At 37.8% G+C, this 18,187-nt stretch overlaps 2 protein-coding genes across 10 annotated transcripts in view; both read left to right on the forward strand.

The window, feature by feature from the left end:
- The window catches only part of abcc9 (ATP-binding cassette, sub-family C (CFTR/MRP), member 9), a 62,880-nt gene extending 54,747 nt beyond the window's left edge, over positions 1-8,133 (forward strand). For 5 of the 9 annotated variants that reach the window (XM_051391722.1, XM_051391725.1, XM_051391723.1 and 2 more), the window contains 4 exons: positions 1,500-1,603; positions 1,730-1,863; positions 2,435-2,497; positions 4,393-8,133. In XM_051391722.1, coding sequence (XP_051247682.1) covers positions 1,500-1,603; positions 1,730-1,863; positions 2,435-2,497; positions 4,393-4,530 — 439 coding nt within the window. In that variant the 3' untranslated portion in view covers positions 4,531-8,133. Of the gene's footprint in view, positions 1-1,499; positions 1,604-1,729; positions 1,864-2,434; positions 2,498-3,178; positions 3,452-4,392 lie in introns of all 9 variants that reach the window. The other 4 variants (XR_007882478.1, XR_007882480.1, XR_007882479.1 and 1 more) reach the window with 1 other exon arrangement.
- A 2,108-nt stretch (positions 8,134-10,241) lies between these two features.
- kcnj8 (potassium inwardly rectifying channel subfamily J member 8) lies at positions 10,242-17,225 on the forward strand. Its single transcript, XM_051391773.1, has 6 exons — positions 10,242-10,804; positions 12,703-12,851; positions 13,876-14,036; positions 14,639-14,778; positions 15,588-15,804; positions 16,391-17,225. Exons 1-6 carry the CDS (start codon positions 10,458-10,460, stop codon positions 16,640-16,642), a joined length of 1,266 nt encoding a protein of 421 aa, XP_051247733.1. The 5' UTR covers positions 10,242-10,457; the 3' UTR covers positions 16,643-17,225.
- The last annotated feature ends 962 nt before the right edge of the window (positions 17,226-18,187 follow it).

Genomic DNA, 18,187 nt, shown 5'->3' on the forward strand with positions numbered 1-18,187 from the left:
TTTTTTTGTGCTGCATGATGACACAAAAGTCCCAGCTGTGGGGTTAGTGGTTGAAAACGCAGTGGGAACTCTGGCTTGGACCTAATCTGACTTTTGTCACAGACGTCATGGACTGAGGAGGTCGCTGGAGTTATGAAGGACCCTGCGTGGTTTTCCGTCTCCCTCTTCTTCGCTGTCACACACACTCACAACCTCTGTGTTTGTCTTACTAGAAGACACAGTGACTCTGTGTTTGTTATAAAAGACAAAGAGCATGTGCTATTTGTTTGGACAGATATGCAGCTCGAGATAATTGTGTATGTGTGTGTGAGAGAGAGAGAAGAGTGTGTGTTGGCATTTCCACCGGCTCTTGTTTATGTGAACGTAAGCCTGGGGTGAATGGTCGACAGTAACTGTTTCACACTGTTATCTTAGATGTTGCTGTTGCGGTCTGACTCGGTTTGACTCACTCTGACTGCCACACACAGATTAAATAAAAAAAAAAAAAAAACATTTAGCAGATTTGTCACATCGTGATTATGCCTGCAGCCATTCCTCAAAATCTCAATGAGGGAGCCAGAATGAGAGACGTTTAATGTTAAACAAGGAATTAATTAAGTGATACTTTATACTTTAACAACAATAACATTAATAACCTTTCTGTGTGAGAAAGAGATACACAGACACATCAGGAGAAAACTATTCAGGGTGCTTTTTCATTTTATTATTCTAATATTTCATCTATTTCTCAGATTATTTTTCTAAATAAACAGCTGTACCTGAAGTAATTTTGTCATGATAGCAGATTTTAAACTTTGATACAGTGCTAGTATACAAAAACAGATACTTGATCCCTAAATAAAGTCCTAGATACACATAAAAGGATAAACTTGGTGCTGGTACAGAAAACATGCTGTAATGAGAACCAGTTGATTTTCTCCTGGATCGTTTCATCTGTGCAGTCGTGGGTGGAAAATATGATTGTAAATCTGCTTTTTTTATAGCTTCGGTACTTTCAGTGTTATCGAATGATAATTGATGGTATTATATCGTTTCAAACAAGTGGTATCGAAAAAATAACTTTCAAAGTGTAGCTTCAGTTCCCTCCGTGCATGCACAATCTCAACCAAACTGTGCTTTTTTTTGTCCTTTTTTTTGTCCTTTTAAGCTCATATTGCGCTGCATATAAACAGTCTAGGCTCATGTAAGACTAAAAATGAATCTGTGTAAGTTCATGGAAGCAATCTGTATGTGTGGTAGGGCTGCACGATATGGTAAAAACATCATATTGTGATTATTTTGACAATTACTGCGATTGCGATGTGATTCAGTGATTAAATCAGTGATGAATAACTAAATTAAAGGTAGAAACTGTTACTCTACTTATATAAATATACAATAACTCTGTTCCTAACCAACCATAGCTCATACTTTAGACATTTTTAACTTTATTTCTGTGTACAACAGGTAGATGCACCTGCTCAGCACCCTCTGCCATAAATTGCGTCTTCTTGTTGCAGGTTTAATCTCGACCCAGAGAGGACGTGCACCGACGACCGACTCTGGGAGGCGCTAGAGATCGCTCAGTTGAAGAACATGGTGAAAGCGCTCCCTGGAGGACTAGGTACTCAAATAAATGTCCCTTTTCTCAAGATAAATAAATTACTTTTATTGCACTAAAAGTCAGCTTTGAAGTCTGAAGAATCAAATAAGTTCATACGTCTGTTTAACTGAATGTGTTTGTTTCCAGATGCGGTTGTGACAGAAGGAGGAGAGAACTTCAGCGTCGGTCAGAGACAGCTCTTCTGTTTGGCCCGAGCTTTTGTCAGAAAGAGCAGCATCCTCATCATGGACGAAGCCACGGCGTCTATAGACATGGCCACGGTGTGTGATAACAGATAATGTACAGTTCTCAAACCACAGACCACACAGCTCTTCAGGTTGTGTTCTAATCCAGTTTACTAATGCATTTATTATTCATTTCTCAGTTATAGACAGTGTGGAATGTAAAAGTACATTTACTCATAGTATTTTACACATTTAAGGCACTTTCTTTAAATTTTTTGACAGCTTTAGTTACTAGCTAATTTAGGTTTTTACGTACAATACATGGAAACACAGAGAGTCAGCTCAAGCTTTTACAGTCACTAGAAGCACATTCATGGCTGTGTTGCAACATTAGCTAAGCTAGAGAGGCTAATTCTGTCTGTGTCTGTGGGAGACCAGATAAGCAATACCCAGGTTTCAACCAGTAGAGGGAGATCGCTATGTATTTTTATAGCACAATATGTATAATGCAAATACTTGGCACTAAAATGTCAAGATTTGGAGTTGAATCAAGCAACAAAACTAGTAAATACACATTTACATATTTTTTCAGTCTTGGGGGTTTAGTTACTCTTTAACTATTATTTCCTTTTAGATGATAACTAATATCTGTTTCCTTCCTTTGCAGGAGAACATCTTACAAAAAGTTGTGATGACTGCATTTGCAGACAGAACAGTCGTTACGATCGCAGTAAGTCCTTCTGTCTGTTCTTTTGATTTTGTTATTGAAAATGAAGCGAAGGGGACACAAACCGCAAGGTTTATTTGAACCACCCTGTCAACAAATTCCAGTCCTACAGCTCACCGAGGTTCTAGGTTTGTTTAGTGCTGATAGATGCACATATATGGCTCCTTTTCTTTGAGTTTCATGTGCATCTATTGCAGTATATTTTCCTTAAGGATGCTTTATGCATTCTTTTCTTGCACCTTTTCCCTTTTTCACACTAACTGTGTTTCCATACAATAGCTAATATTGTTAATATTACAAATGAGTTTAGCAACCTTAATGTGAAGTCTTTGTCATTTCTTATCTGCTTTCCTTTTCTGACTTTTTTCTCTCTCTGTGATAATGTCTTGTCTTCTGTTTACTCTTTCTCCCTCCTTTCATTTCTCCTCCTCATGACCATTTCTCTGTTTCACCCTCCCCCTTTTCCTCCTGTCCTTTTCTCATTTTCTATTACTTGCTAATCCTCTTTCATCCTTAATTCCTCCCTTTGTTTCTGTCCCCTTTCATTCACCTTTTCCATTCTGTGCTCTCACTTCGCTGTGCTCCTACACTTTTCTTTCTCTCCCACTATCCCTCCCATTTCCCATTTCCCTTCTCTCCATGCTTTTTTCTGTCCCCCCCGTCCTCCTTTCGTCCTGCCACCAGCACCATGTGTCCTCTATCTTGGAGGCCGAGCAGGTGTTGGTCTTCTCCTCTGGGATCTTGGTGGAAAGTGACTCGGGTCCCAACCTTCTAGCACAGGAGGAGAGCCTCTTCAGTGTGCTAGTGAGGACTCACAAGTAGACCCAGATCAGCACAGACCACTTTGGCTCTGCCCGACTCTCTTCTGTCTTTTCTCATCCTTCCATTTTTCTGGTTTTTCCTACTTTTCTTGGCTGAGTCTGGGTCTGCTGAAGCCTTACTGCCACTGACAGCCCGGTTGGTATAAAAATAAAACTACTGCATGCTCTTTTGTAGATGTAGTGCAGTGTAATTTGGCCACACCCTGTATCACTTACAGTGTTATTAATATTTAAAACATACTTCAGTTCGTTCAGTGTTCTTCAACAACTTGCTTTGTCTGGGGTTATGCCAGGTGGCTCTTGGTATGCTGGGAGATTGGTGGACAGTTGATCAATTGGCTAAAACAAAAGTGAGGATAAAAAAGATACTAGATACTACAATAATTCACTTTGGGTAAATGTCTGTTTCCATTAAAAACAGGTTAGACTTAACTTCCTCCTGAAGCATGTTTTGAGTTGCTGATCCTCATCCCAGCAGGGTCAAATTTAGCCTCAAAGAACAAGTCTTATGACGAAAAAAGGGCAAAATCATCTGCAAAGAAACAGAGATCCCATTCTAATGTCCTTGACTTGGACAGTTTTTCCTTTCCACTGTCGCCAAGTGCTTGTTCATGGTGAAAACTGTTGGGTCCCTGTAAATAATTTTATAAGGAGTATGGTCTAGACTTGCTCTATTTGCAAACTGTCCGGAGATAACTTCTGTTATGATACAATTAAATTGAATTGAAAATTTTGATTAGTACAAGCTGTACTACACACCTTTATAAATCAAATAAACTTAGGTTCTCTCTTTAAGACTGACTGGCCAAATTTAATTTAGGAAATGTTGTGTTAGATGTGACATTTTCAGTGGAGCCACAGGCTTAATCACCCTCTTCAGACCTGTTTGTCTTGGGTGCCCTGACAAAGAGCACAAGGCTTCTAACAAACATTGGTTCCAGGAAGGAAATGTAATTTTATAAAGCAATAACCTGACATTTAGACATCATATGACGATCAGTGTGTCATCAGGCGCATTTATTTAATTGACATTTAAATTTTTTCTAAACCTAACTGTCATCATTGCTTTGTTTCCAGCACCGTGTCCACACCATCCTAACAGCCGATCTGGTCATTGTGATGAAGCGAGGGAACATTTTGGAGTACGACAAACCTGAGACTCTTTTGGAGCAGGAGGACGGGATGTTTGCTTCATTCGTCAAAGCTGACATGTAGACGCACAGCCAGTCAGCATGCCCAACAACTGACAGACATCAGCTGGTCGATCTACTTCTTTTTTCATGTAGAAGTGTTTACTCACTAATGCCCGACCAACCTCTGTGACACTACAATACTCCACTGAAGCCAATAGCACACAACTGTGAGGGAAAACAGATCCAGAAACACCATCAATCACTAGTTGATGTATTTGAGAAGTTGTACTTGAATCAGTCAGTTAGCCAATTAAGCCTGTTTTTTATAAACGACATCTAGAAATATTGTGTATCATTTAAACGATAAAAGTCCATCAATCAGTTTATCCAATTTGCACATATGACATATATTGGAAATACAGATATACAGAGAGATTTTCCGTATGTTAAACAATAGAGAAATGATTGGATCATTGACCTTACTAGTAACTAGTATTAAGATACTGTATAATAAGAATATTAAAGAAAAAAGTAATATTTTTATGTCCCTAGACAGCTAATATATGATGCTAATGAATAGATCGTGATTTGTCGTAGTTATCTTGGACTAACTACGGCTGAAGATAGAAGACAAATATATCTTACTTGTGGTCTCAGACTAAGACTGTTGAAAGAATAAGGCTGGCATTACTCTGTGTTTTTCTTAATGCCCGCAAATCCTGAAAAGACCAAAACCAACAATGTGTTCATTTATCTCTTTCTGACTTCCTGTCTTCGGGTCACAGCCCATTAGTAGTAGTGGAGTAGAGTGACCAGGTGTCCCACTTGTAGGACCGCACTGCCTTTTTATTGTGGTAAATAGAAGTTCATTTAATTTTTTATAATTTTTTAAAGGCACAGTTTCCTCAACAGCTCCTAACTAGGTTTTTTTTATCGAAAAACAGCAAGAAAAAGTGAATTTTTGGGGACTATTTTCAGCGGTGGATGAATACACATATAATAGTCTAGGAACCCAGTGCAACACTTCGACTTATTGATGCGTTTTTAATAGTTTTTTGGACAACAATGGAGCTCTATAGCACAGAGGAAGAAGATATATCAGACTTTGATAAGCTCACAGTTCTTGTTAATAGACACGTTAACTGTTGGTTTGGGTCTTTTTATGAGATTTATTGACAATAAGAAAAATATAGACAATGACTGGTCTTACGATTTAAGTTCTGTCCTTTACCAGGACTATAAGCACCGTTATGCATATCATTGGAAAATCAATCACAGGTCTTTTGAGTGATTGAGCTTTTGACACTTCCATCAGTATCATATGGACTTGGTCATTTATACTATACTTTAGTTTTTGTATTTCATAGTTTTAGATTAAGCTGAACTTTTAGGTCATTCTAATTTGATTTAACTCCAAAAGTCTTTAATTATCTTGTTAAAAATATTTGTTACATTTATTTTAAGCTCATGCACAACACGTATCAGTTGTATTACTCTTAAAGCACTTGTATTATGCAAAAATAAGGAAGGGAGAGACTTGTATTTAAAACAACAAAATGTTGGCTCTGGCCAGTGTTTCTGTGCTCTGCATATCAATACACCATGCAGTTTCTCACTGTAAAGGATTTGTATCTTAATATTTTTAGAAATTTTTATGTTAAGTTCTGCCACAGAAGTAAAACTGATAGAACTGTTGTAGTCGGTAAGCAGTTTTTTATGAACCCCTTTGTTGCATCAAACCAAACTGTACCTGAGGCTGAGTAGACTAGGATCTCTTAGCTACAACGTGAAGCTCCCATTTCCAAATCTAAGATGTTTTGTTGTGGCGATTCTTCCCCAGAACAAGCGTGACTAAGGAACTCAACATCGAAGGGGCTGCCGCTATTTTCGCTGCCTGTTTGGAAACACTTGTGCAACTTGTGACGCCAAAAGTGGGGAAATCAGACCTTACAATGTCTTTGTCCTACTTGGAATTTCCACCAGGAGGTCGACCTGTATGTCTTTTTCCTGGTTTTCATGATGTCAGCATGGAAAAGAATTTTCCTCTGGAAGAGATGAGCAGACGTCTATGATGCAACAGCAAAACTCCCACGATGAGAGAACAGAAGGAGAATCATGAGCGAGTGGGGCCAGTTGCCAAACAACTTTGGTGTGAAGAAGGTGGAAATATACCAGAAACAAAACCAGGATTTGTTTTTTCACACATGCAAAATGTTTAATTGTACTTCCTTGGCAACTCTGTAAAATCCTTAAACTTTATTACATTCAGAAACAGTCGTTGGTTTTACTTCTGCTCATTTCCAAGCTGAATCACATAATAACTTAATAAACTTGTTAAAGTTAGAAAAATATGTGTGCATCAGGCACAACACACTGCATCCATTCAACCTTAAACTTATTTCTGTGATTTGGAATTGATCATATTTGATGTTTTCAAACAATTCGAACACTGGGAAGTAAAGTCTATAAAGTAAAGAAAACAATACCTATGGGGGGGGGGACTTTTTTTCTGAAGTCGGATGTTTTATTTCTGGGTTACTTCCACCTTTCACTCTGTTCTATCAGTTGTATTTCTACGCCTACACTAGTACAAACACTGTAGGGTGTCATGGCTCAGGCTGAAGCCGGTGAACCCGCTGTCTGTCTGCAGTCATGCTTTGCTGAACTTATTATCCTCGGGGACAATAGACACCCAACGTGAGCTCCCGTTAACTCCGGAGATGTTTAATGGTTTGTGATTGTTAAGATACTGAAGAGTTCCAGTGTAAAGTTGATCCAGAATCCAAATGTGAATCAATTCTAGTTGCTAAGAGGAGTTCCTCAATGTAAAGGTTAGGTAAATAATCAACATTTTTTAGACTGACAATGAATCAAATGGCTGAATTTGATGTAAAATGTATCCATAGAGAATTATAAATTTGCAGTTTCTTCTAGTTTTGGGGTTTTAAGACCCACAAACCAGACAAAAGTTAATCAGCTAGTGAAGGAAATGGAGCATTTAGCAGCTAAAGACAGATAATTTTCTCTGGAGTTATTTCAGAGGAGGCCACAAACACAACTCCAAGTGAATGTTAGAGCTAATGGATGTGTCAGGTGTTGTGTTTTCAGCTTGTTACACTGCCCCCAAGTGGCCAAAAAATCAAGTAACACAGCTTTAACATGTCAGCAAAAGAGATACGCAAGCTCACTGTTTGGTTAATTATTAGTTAATGTACACAGCCTTTGACTATTAACTAGATTTTTGCGAGTGCAGTTGAACATTGGTTGCAGGAGAATTTGTATTCTTTTCGGGGCAGTTACATTGTCTATGCAAACAGTTTTTCCTTCCTTAACTCTGATCTAGATTATATTCACATAACATGGACATAAAAGTGATTATTCCCTTAAAGCAATAGTTTAACATTTTTATTCTAAGGTCAACAAAAAACACTTCATAAAAAACACATCGATTCCTATATCCAGGTGATTACATACTGGACCTTTAAGGTTTACACTTTAGTGTCTCACTGTTGATAGGAACTCTCTCTAATAGGTTTTTCTGCAATCACTTGTACACTCTGCGGGAGCGGTGCTATTGTCCCTTCGTATTATTGTGATCAATTTATACTTATTTTCCTTTTAAATGAGATTTTTGAATGACTTTGTACTGTACAGACTAAATGCCAAATACAGTCTTTTGCAAGAATTTCAACATTTTTGTTTTTTTAAATATTGTACTCACAGATGTTTCATCTCAAGAAGCTGCCACTTCAGTTTTTCCCTGCTTGCTGGTTTTTCCTTTGTTACACAACGACTCATTCTGTAAGATATTACACCCCAAAGAGCTGGTAGTGATTATAGCAACACGTGTCGGTTACAAGCCTGGAAGCACACCTGCAGTATCTTTATTTCTCACGCGTACATATTTTGTCTCTCCAGTTCCTCTTCTCTTAATGACCGATTCTGCCTGTTCTTTGATCCTGATGCAGCTCTCTCGACTTCCAAGTGCGTTTCATAAATCTTGCGTGTTTTGTTTACTGCATGTATGTTTCCATGCAGCTTCTGTTTTGCACTCATCAGCCAGAACCTGCCGACTGCTGCCTTGTAAATTCTTCGCTCTGCACCTCCCTCATAAAAACCCATATTTGTCTTCGCTGGAGAGACACAGGAGAGGCAGGTTTTAACTCATTTAATGAAAAGCAGGACACATGTTTTAGTGTATTTTCTATTTTCAGTATCATATTTGTAGTCTGTTTAAACTTTTTTCCCCTATTTTTTAGTTTTTGGGGAACAAACAAAATGTAAAGAGACGTTTGCATTTAACACAGAGTCAACATTACACACACATTATCCACGCAGACAGTTTGCTCTCATGAATGCACATTTGACCGTTACAGAATACGACTTAAATATCATTTTTACAAGTACAGGTAAGGCTTTTTTAAACGTATGTAAGTGTACATTCTGTATATCCAAGACTTTTTAAACATATATAGCAAATGATTATTATGTGTGCCTATTTCTTTCTTCTTTTTTTTTACACTTGAAATGATAATAAAATGGTTTTGAGTGAAGTGAGTCTTTTTTCCTCAATAATCTTGCACTACATGACCCCCAACACTTTGGCTAATATACATATGTTGCTAAATGGCGCCCTCTGGTGACTAAGTCCAATTCCTGGATATTAACTTTCAGCACAGCTGCTGTTAAAGTGCTTTAAACACATAAAAAGCAACTTTATTTACCAAAGGAAATTTACAAATTAGTTCAGACACAAATGAGAACACAACATAATACAATAGAGCTGATTACTTCAAAAAAGATATACAAGTATTAAAAATGAAGGTAAAACCATTAAGTTGTAATTGTAAAATGTAAAATGACTTATGACAGTTAAACACAAGTGAAACTGTCAGTTTACTTATTAAAGATGTGATGTATTCATTTATTTAATAACAATAAAGTTATAAATGTTCTTCATTTAACCCTGGTCTCTATTTTTTATTTATCACAATTAATCAAATTCAATACAGACAATGCAGCAGAAACACAAGTAAAGATTGTGGTCTTATTTTTTCTGGTTATATCTATTAACAACTAACAATTCTTCTATAAGGTGGCCATTTATTTGTCTTAAGCTCTTACTAATGGAGTGGGAGACTATTTCTATAGCTCATCATGTCTAATTTATAAACTATTAAGGTCTATATCTGCATTAACTGCACAGTTTCTACTTAGAGAATTGTTCTGAATGATCCAGAAAAAGGCACAAAGACTGACTTTAAATCTTTAAATCTTTAAATATGTATAGTCTATCCTGTATGGTTTAATTGCAGCTGTAAATTAAAGAGAATTATAAGCATTAATTCATGATTATTTAATTGGCCATATAAAGTTGCCATAGGCCCATTTATTTTGCTATGGGACATTCTATAAAGTAAAAATATAAAGAAAAGATCAGAATTGTCAATTTTCCAACTAACTGATAAATAAAAGGCCACAACAGAGACCAAATGTGTCCTAATGAGTGTAACAGACACCTGTAGGCTCTCTGGGTTTACTCTAGGGAACATGATCCTTTCATTTTTACACCTTAAACCCCATCTCAAGTTTATATGTGTAAGATTAATGTGTATGGAAGTGTAAAAGAAGTTTAACCAATGACTGAGCTTAACTGAGACATATTTAAAAGTTTTCATTCTGGTTCGTTTGACTTGAAATGTGTTTTTTCCGACGGTCCCTGAGTGGTCTTTGAAGGCAGCAGCAGCACCCTGGTCTGAGCGGGTCTGGACTCTGGAAGTTGGACTACGTCAACAGGAGAGTGGAGACCGTCCCAGCCCTCAGAGGAGCTGAGCAGAGGCGGCGTCGCTCCGAAACGTCCCCAAATGTCCAGAGAAGGACGCGAGCTGGTGCGTCTGTGAGCGGTTTCCCTGCAGGTGGACATGGTTTCCCCGCGCGTAAAGACGCACTGAGGACGCACAGGAAAAGGCTCTTTTACGCTTCTTTTTTTCTAACCATCAAGAGGAGAAGATGTTGGCCAGAAAAAGCATCATCCCGGAGGAGTTCGGTCTGCCGGGGCTCGCCTCTCGGATGCCCCGCAAGCCGGTGTTCAGGGACCGCGTGAACAAAGCGCGCTTCATCGCCAAAAACGGCTCGTGCAACTTGGCGCACAAGAACATCCGCGAGCAGGGCAGATTCCTCCAGGACGTGTTCACCACCCTGGTCGACCTTAAATGGCGCTTCACGCTGGTCATCTTCACCACGACGTTTGTCAGCAGCTGGCTGCTGTTCGCCATGAGCTGGTGGCTGGTGGCGTTTGCGCACGGAGACCTGGACCCGGACCGGCAGAACGGGACCCACTGCGTCACCGACGTCAAGTAAGACAGACACAGATCAGTGGAGGTGTTTGATGAGACTTTAATAGGGTTTTATTTTTTTATTTTTTTATTGCGTTCACTAACATTCTTCTTCTCTTTCCATCCTTTAACCTCCAAACTCCCACCCTCCTCTCTTCTGCTCTTCCTCCATTTTTAAATTTGATAGAGGAAGAGGAGGAGAGGGGGAGAAAGACAGTAATTATGACAGGAAGTCAGGGAAACTTTTGCGCTCATAACTTCAGGGGAAATAAAGTAAAGATTGCAGCAGGAGGGGGGAGAGAGAGAGTTTGGCACCTCCTTCTCACTGTAGCTCACCAACCCCAAGGATCCTTCCTCCCTTCCTTCCTAGTGTTTCTATTTTCTGCTACTTTATACTTAAACATGTTGCAGTTTTTACTCCTACATTTGTTTGTTTGTTTGTTTGTTTGTTTGTTTAATGCATTAATCAGTTCACATTTGCACATTTGAGTCCATCGTGTAAATGTGCCAAACAGGCTAATATTCATCAGCAGTCCCTGACAAGATGATGGCAAATAAGAAATAATTGAAAGAAAACAAGCAAAATCACATAAACAGACAAATAGTAAAACAATGAGACAATATGAGTCCAGACAAAATCAAATAACACCTTTTATATCGTGTACATAACATACAAACTGTTCAAATACAGCACATTGTTGAAGATTAAACCAGTGTTTCTCAGCCTCTTTGGCTTATATGTCATGTTTCCCCTCTGAACTTGTCACATGCTTTCATCAGTTTCTTAAATAGGGGTATTAGTACCCCTAGGGGTGCTTTGGAGTACTGCAGGGGGTACTTTGAGGTTTGTTTTTTATGTTAATTTAAAGGTCCAGTGTGCAACATTCAGGAGGATCTATTGTCATTAATAAAACATTCATATGTATGTTTTCATTAGTTTATAATCGCCTGAATATAAGAATCATTGTGTTTTTGTTACCTCAGCATGAGCTGTTTTTATACAGTTTGAAGCCGAGTGGTATTCAGTTAGTTGCAATCTGCTACTTCACCGCTAGATGTCACTAAATTCTACACACTGTAAATGTTAAATAAACTACATTTTATGTTGAATTTGCTATTTTCAATGCAATCGTTAGTTGTTCTTGGCTGAAAGACTATTTCAGAGGGGAACATGAATAACAAAAAGTTAGACAGCCACTGATTTAAATAACTGTTTGAGGTCCAAAGAGGTAAAACTCTCCAGTAAGATTAGAGAAAAGTCTGAAAAATGAATATATATTTGTTTATCAGAACTTTTTTCTTCTTTTCCAGGAATCATCTCAGGACCCATCAGATTAATCTAGTGACCCGGGGCCGACCCCTAGGTTGGAAACTACAGGGCTAAACTTTATATAAAGTAGTTCAAACTGGCTCCACCAGGAGCAGCTACGACAGTAAAATGCTGCTCTAACGTTGATGCATCAGCACTGATCATTGATTTATGATACTTTAAGTACTTTAAGCTAATAATGTTTTTGTTTTTCACTTTATTTTCTTCCATCACCTCCATTAAAAACCTTGAATATCTCATATAATCAGTGGAAACGAGGGAAAAACACATCTTATTCACCATCAAGCAGCTGCAGGCTTATAAAATGTTTGTTTCTCTTGTGTTGCTTTGTGTATTTGTGTGTTTCTTATTCTCATAACTGAACAGTTGACCAAATCTAAACAAAATTCTGCCTTAAATGGGAGGAACTGTCCTTGAGGGGGAAAAAAAGGAGGCCAAAGTGATTTAAGATGAATTCACTAAACTTCAGAGAAAGAACCTAAAAATATTCCCACGCTGAGACTGTGTCCGGCAGAATGAAGCAGTTTGAGCTGATGAGTCTGAAACTGGAAGGATAACAGTTTCTAACAGTCTGAATCTCTCTCCTCAGGTCGTTCACCTCAGCCTTCCTGTTCTCCATCGAGGTTCAGGTGACCATCGGCTTCGGGGGGCGGATGATAACGGAGCAGTGTCCGACCGCGATCACCGTCCTCATCATGCAGAACATAGTGGGACTCATCATCAATGCTGTCATGCTGGGTGAGGCTCACAAACTGTTTCCAGGTCCACGTTCTCCAGATGCTCTTTCCTGTTCAACAGACCCAAACCACAGTCAGTGGAGGAAGTAAAAGCAATGCTCTGTTACCAGTAGTACAAATATCGGCATTGAGTTATTGCGGTTTACCGGGTATCGGCGAGTATCTCTGCACTGATTCGATCCAAAGTCACAACCAGCCCTACTCTGACTCTGACCAAGGGTTTAACTTGAGCCAGGTCATACAACAATCATAGAAATCATACAGGTTTAGGGGTAAAAGCTTGTTAAAAATAATAATATATAGTAAATAACAGGGTTTCCCACACATCCTGGGAAACCTGGAAATTTATAGAGTGGTTTTCCAGTCATGGAACAACCTGGAAATTGATTAAAATAACCAAATATGTTGAAAATAATCTATGTTGTGTCCCTTAAACGATGACCACTGTTAAAGCTGCCTGATTGTCCATAAAAACTGGAAAAAAAAGGTGCAAACCTTGTATAAACTATTTTTGAATGCACAGGTCATAGCAACGGTAGTCGTATCAGCTGAAAGTTCAGGTATCAGAATCGGTATATGGAAGGAAAAAATTGTATAAAGACATCTCTAATCAAAATATACATTAAGTATTCAAATTAAATGTATTATACACACATATATATAATGTAAAACTAGGATTTCCTGTTCTAGCCTTTTACAGTGCTTGTTTTGTCCAACCAACTGTCCAAACCTCAAAATTATTAAAGAATACATTAAAATTATTTAAATAATTTAAAGGAAAAGCAGCAGATCATCACATTGTGAAGCTGGAACAGAAGCAAGTCAATGGAATATCATTAATTTTTAAGTTAATCATTTAGTTGTACTTCAATGAAATCTGAAGCTGTAAATAAATTAAAAAAAAAGTTACCAAATAACTTAATATATATAAAGTACAAGTGCAGTGTTTGAGTAAGTGTAATTATATCCTGTTATAAATCAATACAAACAAGAATCTACAACTGTTTGTGTTTTTCTCTCCTCAGGTTGTATCTTTATGAAGACGGCTCAGTCGAACCGGCGAGCAGAGACGCTGATCTTCAGCCGCCACGCTGTGATCGCTGTCAGGAACAACCGGCTGTGTTTTATGATCCGTATCGGGGATCTCAGGAAGAGCATGATTATAGGAGCGACCGTCAGGTTACAGGTGTTTGTCTGGTTCACATGTTTACTTCACAATTTAGACAATTTTTTGCAGCATATTCTTAGTTTCTAGATTTTCTCTTTGTATTTAAACTCCATGTATTTTGTTTTTTATCTGCAAATTTTGATCTCCCACAATCATGTATGTTTGCAAATGAGTTTCATTACACTGTAAACCAAAAAAAAGTCATCATTTCAAGATCTCTGTCCTCACAAAATGTTCAAGTTTTAAGTACCTTTAGTAGCTTTTCTTCTTTAAAAAAATCTTTTGAATTTTATAAACAAAAACATTCTGTATTTCAAACATTGTTAACAGTGAGATATGAACCTGATTGTGCTTGAAAATTCAATAACTGCAATTGAAAATGTATTTATATGTTTAATTTTTCACTTTAAGGAGTTTTAACAATTTCGGATATTCAGATTTTCGTGTTTCCAAAACTTAAAGATTCAGGTTTTTTCTAAAGTTTATTTAAAAACTTGAGAGTTTGACTTAAAAACCAAACAGATTAAATAATATCTTCAAAAATGGAACCGGCAGTGCACAAATAAGATTTAAATGGAACTGATATTTAATAATTAATTTGGACTGTACGTCATCGGCAGGTGGTGAGGAAGACGACCACACCGGAGGGCGAGGTGATCCCCATCCACCAGATCGACGTCCAGACAGAAAGCGCCTTGGCCAGCAACAGCCTGTTCCTCCTCGCGCCGCTCATCATCTGCCACGTCATCGACAAAAACAGGTACGAGCTGAGTTAACAGTAGTTTTAATGCTTTGACATTTTGCCTAAAAAAACAAGACTATGAGGAACAAGGACACAAAAATATCTATTCTATTGGTTATTGGATCTATTGACAGAAATATAATATTCATAGGTACGATTTATTAGTGTAAAATCACCTGAAAATAAGAATTGTTGTGTTTTTGCTGCTTTAGAATGAGACTCTTGTATCTATGGACTATGGACAAACCAAACACTGGCTCCTCCTAGTGCTCCTAATGGCAACTACAGCACCTGAAAGAAAACAACCAATCAGAGCCAGGAAAGATGATGATGAGTCTGGAAATGAGACTCAACAATCAGCTGTCGGCTCTGATTGGTTGTTTTCATTCGGGCCCGGTGGATTCTTTAAAATGCCATTAGGGGCACTAGGAGAAGCAAGAGGGAGCTGATTTTGTCACACATTATCTATCTGATGTTCTGCTGTCAGGATATAGTAAAAGTTTCAGCAAATATGACTAAACGTTATTTCTATAAAAGTTACCTACTGCAGCTTTAAGTCTTTAAATAATTATGTAGCCTCCAGTCATATAATATAATATTCTACCAACACACTTGTTTCATGCAAAATAGCCTCCATTGTTTTTGTTTTCTTTCTTTGTACCTAAATTTAAGAAGCCGTATGACCCAATAAGTAACTTATATCTTCATACAACACAATTACACTGTAAATCTGGGGCTGTATTATAAAGTGTTACAGGCAAACACACTAACATGCACACCAAGTCGCCCCTACAGGACACGAATAAAGCCTGTGTTGTTTCTTTCAGCCCGCTGTACGACCTGTCAGCCATGGAGCTGCAGTGCAGCGACCTGGAGGTGATCGTCATCCTGGAGGGGGTCGTGGAGACGACGGGGATCACCACGCAGGCCCGGACCTCCTACGTCTCCGAGGAGATCCAGTGGGGTCACCGCTTCGTCCCCATAGTGACGGAGGAGGAGGGCGTGTACTCTGTGGACTACTCCAAGTTTGGTAACACAGTCAAGGTACGAGTTCAGCAAATTGATCGCTTCATTGATTGTTACACAGTATTAGAACAAAGTTACTAAAAATACTACTAAGGCTATTATACCCCCCCCCACCAAAGACCTACTTTCTAACCTTTGTCATGTGGTTAATGTTGTGAAACGGTTGCAGTTTGGTAGGACAAGATCAGGGTTTGGGTTAAAATAAGTATGTTAGATACATAGGTAGGTTATAGGTGTGTTTTCTAGAAACAACGGGCCTTCGGAGCAATGGGCTTTTTTTGTTTGCTGGTTTTTGGGCTATTGGGATTTTGGGAACAATGGTATGGAACCTCTTTCTTTGCAAGCTTGTTTGTAGACTGTTTTTCATTACTGGGAGGTATTTTGTCACTTTTTAAAAAAGGTTCAAAGGTAGCCTGAAGGGTAATTCATAATACCCATTTATATTACAAAGAAGAAGAAGACACAAAGCTTAAAAAGTCAACTTTAAAAGCCAAAAGTCGTAGTGAAAGTGTAGATAATTGTTCACAGCAATCCAAACCTCTTGCTGTCATGTGGTCATAATTAATATACGTATAACACATTTTCTCTGTTGTTGCTCTTGAAGGTAGCGACGCCACGCTGTAGCGCCAGAGAACTGGACGAGAAGCCGTCCATCTTAATCCAGACTCTCCAGAAGAGCGAGCTGTCGCACCAGAACTCGCTGAGGAAGCGCAACTCCATGCGACGCAACAACTCCATGCGGAAAGGCGGAGGAAGCAGCGGAAACCTGCGCAGGAACAACTCGGCGCTCGCCGTGCCCAAAGTCCAGTTCTTCACCCCGACCGAAGGGGGCCAGACCCTGAACGCCGTTACCTGACATGAGGCCTGCCTCCTGCTGGCTACCCTGCTCCTCCTGGTGGGAAGGAGGATTGCGGGTGTTGGTGTATCTCCTGCGCTGATGGGACTTGTTCTTTTTCTGTTCCCTGCCTTATCTAGACTTGTCTCCCAACACCTTTACTGTTAATATTACTCCATGTTTACATGCATGGAGTAATCTAGTTCGTATTTTAGAAGTAGCTGTTCAAACTGTTGACAGGAGCGTTAAGAAAACATGCCATGGCTGCCATGTTGAACCACCATGTTTCTACAATAGCCCAGAACGGACAAACCAAACTCTGGCTCTTCTTCAGTCAAGGAGTTTTTCCATCAGTTGCAATCTCACCACTAGATGTCACTAAATCCTACACACTGGTCCTTTAAAGCAATAATTACAAACATTGGGCCTTTATGCCCTTTTTTTAATCGTTTTTGGGGGAGATATATTTTCTTATTGACTAAAGTCACAGTTTAACTGCTAGTAGTGGTAACTAGTGGCAATCAATCACTGTATTATACATGTTTATTTTTCACTTTATTGTAATTTGTGTTGTTTGAGAATAAATGCACTCACTTCATCTGAATGTGGTTTCAGTGTCTGAACTGCTCAAATGATCCCAGTGAGCAAATATGTTGATTTAGTAATCAATACAACCAAATGCATCAATATACATTTCAAAAATATGAAAATTATTAAAATAAAATCAATAGATCTACAGAAGGTCACATATATTAGGGATTGGTAGCATTACAGTTACTCAAGTTGCTAAACAAAGAGAATTATAAATAAATTAAGTGTGTCCAAATACGTTCATTATATTTTATTATATAAATTATATATATTATATATTATATACAATATGACAATAATATATATATAAAAATAGAAAATAAGTGTATGTACATTATACTGCAGTATATAACAATATATATAAAAATAAGACATGCACACTATTTTAACATGTGATTATAGCAAGGGAATTCTTCTTCTTCTCCTTATTATTATTATTATTATTATTATACACCAGGGGTAGAGCAAAGAACACTGTCCTTCATTGCCTTATGTTTGATAGATTTCAAGCATATTTTAAGTGATTATTCACTCTAAATAAATATAAAGATTACATGTTAACTAAGTCATAACTGTACTTTACTATAATACTCATTGGATTATTTTATCATTTACTGTTTCATATGATTTATTATATTATTGCACATATATCGTATTTTTGAATAAGTGTACAAATATGTACATTATATGACAGTATATAACAACAATATGCGTAAAATAAGAGTAAAAATATGTATACTACAGTATATAACAGCAGTGTAATGGATAAATATAATTTAATAAAATATAAATTGTAATTATTATTATTATTATTATTATTATTATTATATTATTGCACAATTTTTTTAATAAGTGTGTAAAAATATGTACATTATATGACAGTATATAACAGGAATAATAACATGCAGAAAATAAGAGTAAACATATGTATACTACAATATATAACAACAGTGTAATGAATAAATATAATAAATA

The sequence above is a fragment of the Dicentrarchus labrax genome, unplaced genomic scaffold (genome assembly GCF_905237075.1).
Source record: "Dicentrarchus labrax unplaced genomic scaffold, dlabrax2021, whole genome shotgun sequence".
Lineage (NCBI taxonomy): Eukaryota > Metazoa > Chordata > Actinopteri > Moronidae > Dicentrarchus > Dicentrarchus labrax.